Source organism: Pinus tabuliformis, chromosome 1_1 (assembly GCF_031772625.1).
Source record: "Pinus tabuliformis cultivar Carrire ecotype Pingquan chromosome 1_1, CPIR1, whole genome shotgun sequence".
Taxonomy (NCBI): Eukaryota; Viridiplantae; Streptophyta; class Pinopsida; order Pinales; family Pinaceae; genus Pinus; species Pinus tabuliformis.
In genome coordinates, this window is record NC_142297.1 from 140975614 (window position 1) to 140990481 (window position 14868).

The following is a 14868-nucleotide window of genomic DNA, read 5'->3' on the forward strand; positions in this document are numbered from 1 at the left end:
ATATTTACTCATTCTTACAATAAATATCCTCTTACAAAATAAGTTTAGACATATAACTACTATAGTTAAACAAGTCTTTTAATTATTGTAATACTACTTGAACTAGTTTAACAATAACAATATTACAATTATCTTCATGATTCTCTCAATAAACTAAGGTAGATCTATCTTAAATTTGGATCTACCAAATATCCAAAAAAATCATTAAATAAGCTATCTTCATGTAGAATACCATAAATTCTCAATATCATAGATCGTTTTTATTTTTATAAAGTTATTTATATTTTTAATCTAGTTTTATTTTATTTTAACTGAATTAAAATATTTACATTACATTAATCTTTTAATTTAATATAATTTATTTAATGACTAAATCAAATTATTAGACATCACATTATAATATCTATTTAATCAAAATCTTAAACGTGAAAGCGCCCTGGACACCATTAATCTTATAACAAAAATATCTGTTTTCGATATAAATACAAAGAAAATGTGTAACTCTTAAATATCAGTAAAATTGATATTTTTTCAATATTATTACAAAGAAAATATGTAACTCTTAAATATCGGTAAAATTCCACCCTAATTCAAATTCGATGTAAAACAATTTCCTAAAACCTTTCCCATTTTCATTTAACCACATGATTTTAAAAACTGCGATTCTTTGTACTAAATTCCAACTATTTTAAAATAACTATCCGACAGAAGATTAAATCCCAAATGCCCCGTACCAAACAACAACCATAATTACCGTAAAAGGCATTGCCCATATCCCATGACCGCGTACCCAAACTCACATGACGGACAAACTCAAACAAAGTAGCCCCAACAAACGGGCCAGTTTTCAGAAAATGTTTAGAATACCATTGCATCCACAATCCAGAATGGAGATAAGTAGAGCTTGACCTTCACCAGACCATTCAGAAGGCGGAAATCACACACAGAGCAGGTGGCCGGAAGAGGATGGAATCACTCGATGAACTGAATTACATTGAGCACCGTGCATATGCCAGAGTTGGATTACTGGGTAATCCCAGCGATTTATACTACGGTCGCACAATCTCTTTCGGCCTGGCTAACTTCTGGGCTACTGCTCGCCTGAGGCAATCGGTGGACCTCGTGATCGAACCCCACCCACATCACGATTTGGTCAAGTTCAACTCATTGGATCACCTGGTACGTCTTCTGTTAGAATTAACGTCTCTGAATATTTTCCTTCAATATAAGTTCAGATCCGAGAGCTCTTCTGCTCACGGATATGCTTTTCTTGAATTAAATTTAAGAACTAAATCAGCTCGGATCTCTAAGCCGCCAAATGAATGAACATGCCTTTTTGGATTCGAGTTTTCCTTGCAATTGTAAACATAGTTACAACTTTCATATAGTTCATTACAGTAGACTTTCAGGTACACAAAATAACGGTCCGTAGATACCCAAATTAAATTGATGTCAATGGGTGTTGGTTTGTTTTGGTACAAGTGGGGTATTGTTATTCAAATTATACAGAGACATGCTAAAGTACGAATATTAGGTAACTTTTTTTTATTGAATAAATTACCCAATCACAACGTGGTAGCTGAAGGATTGCTTCCATAAGTTGTGAACTACATTCACTACATTGTAGGGAAGGTGCAGGTTGTACTTGTTGCTCAAAAGCATTTAAAAAAAATTAATTATACTATTTTTAGAATTTACAAGAATTTCACCAATGACCTTAATTCAGAGCTTGGAAGCTGCGTCCTTGCTGGTTGAAGCCCTCCAAACCCCTCGGCTCTCTCCCTTGTTGCTTCTCCAACCGCCACAGATTCTCCTGCTGCTGCTCCTCCTTCCGATACTTTGAATTCTCTTGCTGCTGCTTTAAAGAAAGTGGACATTAGTTCTTCTTCAGCTTTGGTAATGGCTTGGCCCTCCCTTGATGTAGGGAAAGGTTCACATTACTCTGAGTCCCCCGATGCTGAACATGTTCCTAATAAACAGATCTTTGAAGATGATAGTTGGCAGTGTTTGACACAACCATGGCAAAGACAGAAGATATGAGGGATAAACCTTGAATGTATATATTATTCACATGATATACATTTATAATACATTGGAGTGACTCTTGGATTCATCTTCCAAGGTCTCTTGGACTTCCTTTGACTGCATATGTTATTCACATGATATACATTTATAATACTTTGGAGTGACTCTTGGATTCATCTTCCAAGGTCTCTTGGACTTCTTTTGACTGTTCAATTTCCACACCATAACCCTTAGCGGATTAGGTGTCCAACATTCCCCCCTTAATCTAAAGGGGTATGTGTGAGTCCAAGAAGAGAGTTGTAATACAAAATGTGCAAAAATGCATGGCAACACTAGGCTGAATGTGCTCTATAAAATGTTGGTATAAGGTGGTGGTTTAAGGATGACCACCAACACTGGAACGCTTAGTGTAGTTCCTGAAACTCTTCCAAATCTGGCAAGAAGTTGAAATCTTCTGCTAGAGGAAGTGTCCCTAATGCTTTGGAGAGGGAGACCTTCAACCTGGAAAAGGGAGGTCTACAACCTGCGGTGGTTTAAGGATGACCACCAACTCTAGAATGCTTAATGCAATTCCTGGAACTCTTCCAAAACTGACAAGAAGTTGAAGTCTTCTGCTAGAGGAAGTGTCCCCAATTCTTTGAAGAGGGAGAAGCTCAACCTGAAAAGGGAGGTCTCAACCCCACATAGATGGTTTAAGGCTAACCACCAACCAAAGGCATGCTCAGGCTACAACTCTAAATCTGGTATGGTAGGTTGTGGCTCAGGCTTGCTTGAACTTCTGTGTCTTTGGCTACAACTTTGAATTAGGCAACAGGTTCAGGTTGTGGCTCAGGATTGCTTGATGTGGCTTTGAAGCTTGTAGATGACCATCACTTCCCAAGTTCCCCCCTGTCAGATATAAGGTGAGATGATGGAGAAAACTCAACTGCAAGATTGTTCAATACTCTAGAACAAGTTCTGACATATGATTGAAATATCTTCTTGGCTGTTGAAGCCCATTGCCAAGAAGCGATCCATCCAAGATGAATCTTTGTTCTTGCAGGAGGTTTGTTTTTGAAGCATTTGTTTGAAGAATGAGTGGTTTTATGACAGTGCTCACATGGATGAAGATCAAAACAACGATCTTTCATATGGCCAACTTTGTCACAATGTTGGCATTTAACAATCTGTAGTCGTTGTTGTGGAAGAGGAGCAAAATCTGGAACAACTGAAGGTGAATTGTCATGAAGAAATCCAACACTCTAAAACTGAATGGGTTTTGAGTAATCTGGAATATGAAAGGACACATCTTTGTCTTATCCAAGACCAGTTATGTGCTTGTTATGGTCAAGCTCTTCCTAAGGCCTGATGATGGGCTTGGGAAGTGTATGCTGAATTTCTGCATCTGCAAGCAAACTTGCTCCTAGAATTGAAACTCGATGTTGATCACTTGTTGGCTGCTGATGGGTATTTGTTTCAAAGTCAAATAAAGGCTTGTTTTGAACAATAACTAGTTCAAAATGATGTCTTTTCGGTTGTAACTCATCTTGCTGAAGCTGTGATTCGAGCTGCAAAAATTCTATCTTTTCTTGTGCATTATGCAGAGAAGTCTGAATGTCAAAGAGAGTGCCCTTGCCAATTTCAACTGTATCGTGAACAGTGGAGTGTATTAAAGTACTTATTAACTCTAATAATTTTGTGATCTTGGTCATTTTGCCAACAACTCAACTCAACAAAAGGAGATTCAAAAACTTGGATGCTTGAGCTTGCTGTACTGCCTCACAATACAGACCAAGGAAAACTCCAAAAACCAAGCTCTATGTGGCCAAAATATGAGTGAAACTATGATGGTGACTACAAATTTTGAAAATGGTGACCAATTTTTCTACATTTACCTTCACATTGTCAACACCTTTCAAATGGTCACAATTCTATCAAAAGATCAATACAAACCACAAAACTTGTTGTTGCATAAGGCATTCTAAAACATTCGGCTTCAACATAGCTTTGGTAAGGTGGAACAAAGATTCAATGCAATGCAAACTTAAACTATGCCATAATGACTGGCTCTTAATAAATGGAATGACCCACATACAATAATGCATATATATAAACCAATACAATGCAAAGGCATTACTCGCGGATTAAACACAATCTATTCAACGCTCCATTCCAATGCGCAAAGACGTGCTTCATTCCAACACACAGAGACTACGAAGAGATGAGTTGGCATACATTCAACCAACATTGAAAAAGAACAACAAAATGGTGTAACTAGCAGATTGAAATACATGCAACAATAGCAGGACTGAGATAAAGGAGTTAGGGGGTAGACGTAGCCATATTTAGAACCCTTGGGTTCTCTGCTCTCATACCATGACAATGTGATTTTTCCTTTGATTTTTCGGCCTTTTATTCGTTGTCTCAATGGTTGACACTAGTTCTTCCAATACAAAGCCATTTTATTCAACACTACTACACCAACACACGAATTAATGCAGACTCATGCTTTTCGAATACAACGCAAAGGAGGCATATATATAGTGGTTTCAAAACATATATTAGATTACTTTCAAACTTATGTAACATAGTCACTGGAAGCAACAACGCAAGCTCCAAACTAATGCAGTAGTATTCAAAACATTGCGCTCCAAACTCATGAAACAACGCTTTATTTTCTGAAATGATGTCACATGTCCAACATTACTGTGGGGCCCAAACCCACCTGTTCTGTGTTCGCGTGGTTTGTATGACCACCTCCAGGAAAAAACATGAGCTTTTGTTCGGTTCCAATATCCCTGTATCATCCAACATTTTACAACCATAGAATGTAGAAATTTGTAGCTTACCGAGCAGGTAGTTGTTGAAGCACAAGGAATAACCACATTTATTGTCTTGCACAATGTAATTGACAAGGCTGTTGCATATGGTGTGGGGTTCCCGCTCGCCCACATTGACTTATTCGACGTACAAGGAATCCGCCTTTGGCAATTTCCATGCCTTCAAAACGCGACCCACTTAGATATTTAACACCCTAAGTCACAAGACACGTCCCTCAGGGTCTCGTGTCCCGTATTTCACGTGTCAGACACAAAAACCGCCCTAAAACGTGTCGCAAACGTTTTTCTTTGTGTCCTCCAATCAAGACACGTGTTTTGGACGTGTCGAAAACGTGCACTAACGTTTTTGGTTCTTAGGACACATGTCCCATGAAAAGTGACATTTAAAACCTGCAACATGGTTTATTTTTGGGTTTTTTTGTCATTGTTCGCCACCGAAGTTGAGTTTTCTTGTCGCTGGAATCCAATATGTTGTGCAGTGTGAGGCCATCAGATTCAAGCGCAATGCTCACAACTTCACATCACCTTGAACCTGGAGATGTAGGAGACGAGCTTTTGCATGCTTTGCCGAGAGTTTGGAGCACTTAAATTTCTTATAAGTTGTGTTATAGCCTACGGAACTTAACTTAATTATACACAAGTGACCACATATAAATCGTGTTTTGAAATAAAAATCCCAGCTCCCCGTCATGTGCTCATTGCTCACTACACCTTCGAGGTCTAAAGGGAGGGAAATCTCGATTAATGCTCTGGTCAACAATGAAGTTTGAACACATATAAATTTATAGTTCATAAATTTATGTGAGGTTTGAACATAGTCAAACTTGTTTGAAGTTGATAACAAAAATTATAACATGAACAATGAACAATGAACATTGAACATTGAACTGTGAACATCATTGATGTAGTAAAATTAATAAACTAACTAGTAAATTGCTAAATAGTAGACAGTGTATACTAAATACTAAATAGATATCATCATGATTCATATCTATATGGATCAAGCACTATATTTCAGTATTTTTTAATATATATATATATATATAAAACGTGTCCCTCGTGTCCTTGTTCGAAGGTCACTGCGTCTCGTGTCGAATACTTGTATTTACGTGTCCTCCATGTCTCGTGTCCTCGTGTCATGTGACTTAGCTAACACCTCCACTGCTGCCCTTAGAGCGTCTATTGTGCCCTCTTCTATTACTGACGGTTTGCAAGCAATAGTAGTGTTGTCTTTTTGCATTGAGAGAAGGAAAGGAAGCAGAGTGGGAAAGGGTTTTGAGGGGAGAAAAGAGGGATGTTACGCTAGGTGCATGAGAGGAGAGTTATGTCGCTTGCTCTTGGAAGATGCGACGGTTGCAACATAGAGCAAAACTGTTGAGGAACTCTGAGCAGGAGTAGAAAAATGGTAGAGTGAACATAAGGTCACAGAGCGTTAGAGCATGGGCCAATACCAGCATTGGAGCAAGGGCAGGAAAGACCAAGGGTTGCAGGGCTGGCAAGGGTAACAAAAATGTTGGCACTGGCATTTCTGAAGGGCATAGATAGGATTTATGACATAGAAACGGATTTAGATACTTAATTTGTCAGATAGCGAATAACTAGTGAGAGAAACCATCATATAGAAAGAGAGACGAGGAAATAACTTAATGGGTACCAGACAAAGACATAAGTGGCCACAAAACACAAGCTGCTCACACTTGGGCAGGAGATTGCCTACAACTCCGATACCATGTTAGGCACAACCATGGCGAAGACAGAAGATATGAAGGATAAACCTCGAATGCATATATTATTCACATGATATACATTTATAATATGTTGGAGTGACTCTTGGATTCATCTTCCAAGGTTTCTTGGACTTCCTTTGACTGTTCAATTTCCACACCATAACCCTTAGCTGATTAGGTGTCCAACAGGCAGCTTATGCTCATTGACGGTCCTGGTGCCTTCACTCAGGAGAAGGCTGGACGGATGTCAGAAAGCATTAAGGAAAAAAAGGCAACCAAGATGGAGCATCAGTCTGCCTGCGCAGTCTTTGCTTAGTTCATGTTTGTCGCTGTTAGGATAGAGGCTAGAGGATCGCATTTGCAGCACTTTACTGTGGTGGCGCTGGTAGCTCCCTTTTCTCCTTAAAACTCTGCTGTACTTCTTGTTTTCTTATATTAATCAAATAGTTTATTTATTTATTTTTTAAATGTGTGATATTCGTAGCTCTTTCTATAAAACTTTATATATTTTGTTTTTAAGAACCATATTCAATTTGTTTTTTCATTAATCATCAAAGAAAGCTTCAGCTTTATCATAAAAACCACGTTTACATTAAAGAAAATAAACTGAATGCTTTGCATGTTCAAAAAAATCATATGACATAAATGGTTGCTCTTCATTTTTCATTTTTAACCCTGGTTTATGGTCCCGTCTGATGCTGGAATTGTTAACTGTCTTGGCTGTTTTTCTGTTGGTTTTATACCGTCAGAACAAAGGAAAAATAAGGCTAGAAAGACAAAAGTCTGTCTGTGTGATTACTGTGAGAAGATTTAGGTTAAAAACTTGTGGACCTTGCCTGCCTTTCTCTGATGTGGTTCAAGCCCAAAATAAATACGAATTTTGCACCAGGAAAACCGTTTCCTCTGAAATAATAGAAATGAAAAAGAGAATTATGAAGTTTGAACTTTGTAAAACTAGAAGACTGGTTTGTGTTTTTTGTCAGTGTGTAGATCTTATTATATTGTCAATCTGCTTAGCTTTCATTTATTTTTTTTCAGAACGAAAAATGTGAGTCAGCATTCGCATTGTGGATAAAATTCCAAGTGGATATGCTTCCATGTTTGGCTGGGGAAACTTTCTTATAGGTAGCTAATACTGATGGTTGATTTTTCTTGAATTCCGATCATGGTCAGATTCAGGGTGACCAAAGTAAGAGTTTGACTAGGTCCCGGAAAATCTAGATAAAATCTTGGCAGTGGAAGGAAAAAAGTTAAAAACACTACATTTTGGAAGAAAGAGGTATTTCTGATTAACATGAAACCTCGTAGATTAGGAGTTTGATTGAGACTCAGGAAAAGCTAGGAAAAATCTTGGCAAATGAAAACACAAAAAATTACTCTAAATTTGAATTTTAGAAGAAAGATATTTGTGCAAATTTTAAAGAGAATAAGGGTTTTGAGTAGGAAAATAATTTGAGAAAATCTTGACAAATGAAAACATAAAAAACTACACGAATCATAAAGTTAAGAAAAAAGACTTTTGTGATTAACACAAAACCTTATGATGCATGTCCAATACAAATTTTAAACAATAAATGGTTTTGAAGTACATAGATAAATCATAATGGATCCTGGACAGTGGACAGCTTTGCTGGTTTTCTGTTGTGAAAAGGGTAAAAAACAAGCAATGAGTGCTTTTTTATTGTCTCTTGATAGACAGATGATTGAGTAACTCAGAGTATCAATTTGGTTTATGTTTGACTTGTGAGTCTAAGTCATACACATGAGTATGGCATAGGTTGAGTCAAACTTAGAATCAGTTTGGTGTTGTCATAGCTTGGAATTTGGAATTAGACCCAGTTTTCAGCTCGGACTGAGAAGAATCTGGTAACACTGGTCTCAATTAGAAAGATTCCACAAATTTAACTCTCTCATTGGAACTAAGTTGAGTTATGATTGTTAATAATAAAATATCTAAAGATTGACATGTAATAAGATAGGACATGTTCATGTGTGCTCAGTAAAACATATTTACAGTGTTCCACAGGGATGTGTCTCCAGGGTGGGTAGTATGCCCCCATTGTTTCCCAAGTTCCGGGGCAGGGGGCACATGGGGAAATGTTTCCCCATGGCCCCCTTTTGGGGGAACTTGGGAAACGTTTCCCTAATGTGGGGGCGTGTTTCCCCAAAAGGGAATTTGCCGCCCCCTCCCCCAATCAACAAAAAAAAGTGTGAGGTGCGTAGGTGCCCCCCAGATTTTTTGTCCAACAACCCTTTAAGACAGAACACAGATAAGGAGATAGAGTGTTGAGGAGTTTGTGACCCTAATTAATGGTACTATTAAATTCTTAAAGTAAATGTTGCCATTCTCCTTTATCTTACCACATTCTAGGCACCCCCTAGATTTTTTGTCCAACAAACCTTTAAGACAGAACAAAGATAGGGGGATAGAGTGTTGAGGAGTTTGTGACCTTGGTAATCAATGGTAACATTAAATTCTTAATTAATGGTAATATTAATTTATTAAATTGAAAGTTTATATCTCCTTTATTTTACCACATTCTCCTTTATCTTGCACCAAATTTTCCTTTATCTTACCTATTCTTGTATCATCTCCTTTATCTTACCACAGTCTCCAATATCTTACATTCATTCTCCTTTCTCTTACCTTTTCTCTCCTTTTACTTCAAATTTAACATTACCATGACTTGTTTCAAGATGTTTGAAAGTGGTTCCAACTTCATAGGACTTCATATGGAGAAAATAGAATTTCATATCCCATTTAGAATTCAGCAGACTTAACACTTATCATTTTAAAGTTTGTTTTCCTGTTTGGGTTTCTATGGTAAATAACATCTCCATGTGCAATGATTTTTCACTATGTGTTGTTTATTTTGCTGTGTTAACTTGCATGTGTGGTCTAATGAAGCTATCGTGTGATTTTGGTGGCTGCTAGCAAGTGTTTTTTTTTTTTTTTTCTGAATATGACTACTTCTATTAACTGTGTAAAACATATATACAAAAAGATTACATAGGGCAAGGTTTAAGATTTCTCAGTCTCTTTGGCCTTGCCCACATTGCAGCACCCGCGAGCTCTATTACATGACACTGATAAACTGTCCATGGCTGGACTGAACAGAAGAAACACATAAACATATTGATACTTGGACACAGACATATAACACTGAACACATACATTGGACACTTGGACAGGAAGGCCGACATATGGAAATTGAGACAAAAATCCAAAAATACCATAGCAACATCATTCTTCATTCGTAGACTGGAGCTGCTCTTTAATTCGGCATCCGAAGTGAAGCGTGTTCTCAGAATCCGAGAGCTGGATGATTTTGTGAGGACTGTCATTTCTGGCAAGTTCCCTTGGACCTGGCCAGGGAGCCGCATGCACCAGGGAATCAGCAACATAATCCAAATTGAAATCTAAGTCCTCCATTTTCTGTTTTCCTTTGCTCAAATCCGGCGGATGAAGGTTTACGGGAACCGAGGGGCCTGCGTCTGGATTCATATGGAGGCCTGGTCTTTCCAGTTTCCTCTCTCCTGCAGTATACGGAACAGACCATCCCATCCCCGGTACAAGCACAGGCTGAACTCCTCCGCTCTCTCCACCCATGGGCAGGCAGGCAATAGGGGATTCATCCCTGCTGTTGTGCTGCTTTTGTTGCTGAGGCTCCAAATCATGTTCAACTTCAATTGTCACAATCAGAGAGGAATTAACATGCGGACAGGGGAGGCGATACCTGAGAATTGGAAGCTCCCTGCGACTGTCTCCCTCAGCTGGGCTACTCTCCCTCTGCCCTCCCACTTCGTCGTTGCTGTCCTGAAACTAACGAGGATGGGAGGTGACCTCAATTGAGGAAGAGGGGGAGTGATGGTCATCTCTCGGCGGAGCGCTTCCCTGAATTCCTCCTCTCCTGCTACCCATTCGCAGCCTGTCTCGCGGCATGCTGTCACCGTCAATGCTCTGGATAGTCGCCCAAATCAACGCTGCTCCCAGTGGCAGGTCCGAATGCGGCCTCCAATCTCGCTCAGGAACCAGAACCAGTCCTGAGGGCTCGTTCCACGTGCGGGCGACCAGTGCCCCTTGCCAGAACGCACTCCTAATTCCTAAATCTTCCTCACAGACCTTACCAACCCAGTGACAAAGCAAATGCATCTGGCGTACCCAATGACCCTGCAAATTCACCTCGCTAACAGCAAGGAATGTCAACCAAACGTTCAACAGAGAACTCACCGTCGTTTTCCCTGTGCTCTCCGCCGTCTCACCTTTGCCAGGTTCCCACCTCGGCTCTGCTTTCACCTTGCGGCGAGCACAGAGGAGGGTCACAGAACCAGACGCGCTTGTAACCTGCAAACCCGCCATACTCTTCCACTTAACCTCCTTCCTCCCTCGCATGCTTACCTGCTTCCCTCGAGCCGAGAGGACTGGCATTAATGCCATCCCCTTGCCAGCCTCCGCCTTATTTACTCCCCTTGAATTTCTTGCAACGTGGTACCGTCCCACCTTGAGGTCTTGACACACGGCCACGTGATGGCCCGTGCCACTCTTGCTTGTCTTAATCACCCGCATCCGGGTGCTGCTAGCAAGTGTTATTGGTGATAAAGTGGAGTTTTAATGAAGATATTAGGTTTATTGCATTGCTGGTTTTCCTTGTATAATAGAGAATATAACAGCTCTATTACCACCATCATGGGATGCATTTCCAAGCGTAGATATCAACGGTTGCCAATGCAGAGTCATTGCATTTTTCTGAAGGGTTGCTAATTGGGATTTTTAAGAAGTCGTGAATGCTGGTAGAATTTTTCCTTGGAGTTAGGCATTTGACTTTGTTATTGGATTGATTCACCTCCTATCTAGGCGTGTTTGTAGATATGCAAAAGACATCGGAGGACTAGACTGCATAACCAAAAACACTTCTACTAAGAGAGAGGATTGAAGAAACAAAGGAATATGTTATTCATTACTTGAAAAATGGACTATATATCATTCTTATTTATAGTAGCAGCAAAAGAAGCCTCTAGCGATAACTAGAAGATAAGCATTGCAATGCAACAGATAAGTTCACTACATAAGCTTACAAGTTTCAATGTTCTTTTATTGGAACTCTAACCCCCATATAAGCGAAATGTAGGGAGGAAAGTTGAAACAAAAAGAAAAGAAAAAACAATGAAGGGTCTGGACAATGAGGCCTGCTAAGGTACCTATGTACAACCTCTCATAATCAGAGAAAAGGAGACAAACCTGTTGGAAAAAAATCCTCTCCCCAAAAGAGAGTAAAAAGGAAAGAAGAAGAGAAAAGATGAATGAGGAGATGAGGGAGGACTCAAAATGATCCCCCAAGGGCGACTTCCTTCACTCCAAGCATTAGTTATTACTGAAGAAACCTTGGTGATGCCAGGGTTTGGTGAAGATATCTGCTACTTGCTCTTCAGTAGGCACATACTCTAGGCTAAGAACACCATCTTGGATAAGTTGGTGAATGAAATGCATGTGGATATCAATATGTTTGGTCCTTTGATGCTCCACCGAATTTCTGGAAAAAATGTATGCCACTCTGATTATATACCAAAGAATAGTAGGATGATCTTATTAAATGTCAAACTCAGTTAATAACAGACGAAGCCAAAGAACTTCCTGACTAGCAAGAACTATAGCTTGATACTCAACTTCTATAGAAGATAATGAAATCACTGCTTGTTTTTTGTAGGACCAAGCAATAGGAGCAAAACCAAGACGAAAACAAGCTAGATGTGGACCCTGATCATCAGTTGATCCAACCTAGTCAGAATCTGTGAAACCCACAAGATTTAGAAGTATTAACAGTGTACTAAATGCCAAAATTAGAAGTAATTTAATATACCTCCGAATACGCTTTGCTGTCTTCTAGTGACTCTCATGAGGATATTGAGAGAATTGAGAGACAAACCCTACTGCAAGAGCATTGTCAGGTCTGGTATGAGTCAAATAGAGTTAGACTCCAATTAGTTGTTGATACAATGTAGGATCCACCCATGGTGAGGTGCAACTAGTGGTAAGAGTAACACTTGACTGAAAAGGAGTAGGTGCAGGCTTACAACTAGCCATGCCAAAGTGCTGAAGTAAATCAAGAGCATATTTTTGTTGAAAGATGGTGATCCCTTTTGAAGACTGATGAACCTACAGTCCAAGAAAGTAATGCAGAAGGCCAAGGTCGGTCATATCAAATTGTCCCATTAATGCTTCCTTGACATTCTGGATTGTGATGAAGAACTCCCTATGAGGATCAAATCATCCACATACAGAACTAGAATCAAAATATCAGAGCCCTGCCTTTGAGTGTAAATTGTAGGATCAAAATGATAACAGTTGATCCTTGAAGCAAGCAGAAACCTACCCATCTCCTTATACCGAGCTCTATGAGCTTGTTTGAGACCATAAATGAATGCTGAATCCTACAAACTATGAGATTCCTGCACAAAACCAGGAGTTTGTTCCATGTAATCTCCTCATGTAGATCATGATGTAGAAAAAACACTTTTTACATCCACATGATAAATAGACCAGCCTTGGGAGGTAGCAAGAGAAAGCACAAGGTGCATAGAATCCATCTTGGCAATAGGAGAAAAGGTATTAGAAATAATCAATTCCTTCACCTTGTAAAAAAACCCTTGGCCACAGGAGATGCCTTATGTTTGTCAACAGAGCCATCTGCTAAATATTTGGTTTTGTATAACCATTTGCAACAGACTAAAATACATCCATTGAGAAGAGGAACGAGATCCCAGGCGTGATTCTTCATTAGAGGAAGAATACTCTTCTATCATAGTAGCTTCCCATTTAGGATTCCAACAACTTCATAAAACTGTTGTGGATCATCTCCAATGACATGACCCAAAAGTGAGATTCCATATGACTATGTCTGGTTAGAGGCAAGATAACTGAAATTAGTGGCCTCATAGCCATATTTGTCATGTTTCTTTCACTTATGAAGGCTCCTTCTGAAATATTGCTTTTGAAAAAGTTGTTACTGATTAGACTGCTCAGGTTTTGGTGGTGCCGATGTTAGATTCTCATCTGGCTGTTGACATTCAATAAAACTTTCTTCATCTTTGATATCTATAAAACTATTAGCATGATTAGGACCATTATCAATAGTAAAAGTTGAGGAAGGAGAAGAAGATGATGTTGGATTGTTGTGCTCATCAAAATGGACATCTTTTCAAAGAAAGACTTCCTTAGAAGTAGGATCAAAGAGCCCATATGTCTTCATGTCCTCATAGTAGCCAACAAATATCAATGGTTGACTCTTCTTTTCCATTGCTTTATGCTTTTCATTTGCACTTAATCCCCAAGCTGGATTGCCATATACTCTGAAAGAAGAGACATTAGGCTTAACATGGGTCCAAGCTTCCACTAGAGTCATATGTTGAACTACCTTATGAGGCATCCGATTTTGAATATAATTGGCACAATTAATTGCTTTGGCCTAGAAAGAAGGTGCCATATTCTTGGACTGAATCATGCAATTGGCCATCTCTTTTAGTGTTTGGTTCTTCCTTTCAGCAACGCCATTTTGTTGAGGGGTGTAGGGAACATGTGTGTTGATGTTGAATTGTTTGTTCTCTACAAGAATATTTGAATGCATGGTTGGCATATTCCCCCCATTATCAGTACGGAGTTTCTTGATGGAGCAAGATGACTGCTTCTCAACAAAGGCTTTGAATGTCTTAAATGTTGCAAAGACTTCACTCTTGTACTTAAGGAAGTACACTCAAGGGTGCCTTGATAAATCATCAATAAATGTTAGTGCTTATTTCACCCTAAGAAAGAATAAGTTGGAAATGACATCAATCACTATGTACCAACTCAAGAGGTGCTGTAGCACATAAAGCTTTCCCTGTAGGAAGCTAAGTCACCTGACACGGGGACACGAGACATGAAGGACACGAGGATTCGAGTGTCAGACACAGACACGTTGACCCCTCGGAACAGGACACGTTATATATATATATTAAAAAATTAGATTTTTCTTACACAATTCTCATTCATGATACAAATTCATTGATTAAAACATAGATCTTCATCTAGATGTAAGTTTTACTAAGTAGTATTATGCATACAAATACAATTGTGACATAAATGATAAATCATAATACATATTCATCAATGATCCAATAGGAGAAAGACAAGATACTGTAGTTTTCTCATTAAGTCATCAAAATCAAAATGTGTACAATGTTACATAGGTAGTAGCAATGCCAATGGAAAATAGAAATAACAAATACAAAACAACTACAAGCCTGAAGGCAATAGGTAGCCC

The 14868-nt window shown here is 39.0% G+C and overlaps 1 protein-coding gene across 1 annotated transcript in view; it reads left to right on the top strand.

The window, feature by feature from the left end:
• Positions 1 to 755: 755 nt before the first annotated feature.
• Positions 756 to 14868, top strand: part of LOC149212029 (glucuronokinase 1-like) — a 75884-nt gene continuing 61771 nt past the window's right edge. Inside the window, exon 1 of the mRNA XM_089388539.1 lies at positions 756 to 1190. Within this exon, the coding sequence (XP_089244665.1) occupies positions 967 to 1190 (224 nt within the window). The 5' untranslated portion in view covers positions 756 to 966. The remainder of the gene's footprint in view (positions 1191 to 14868) is intronic.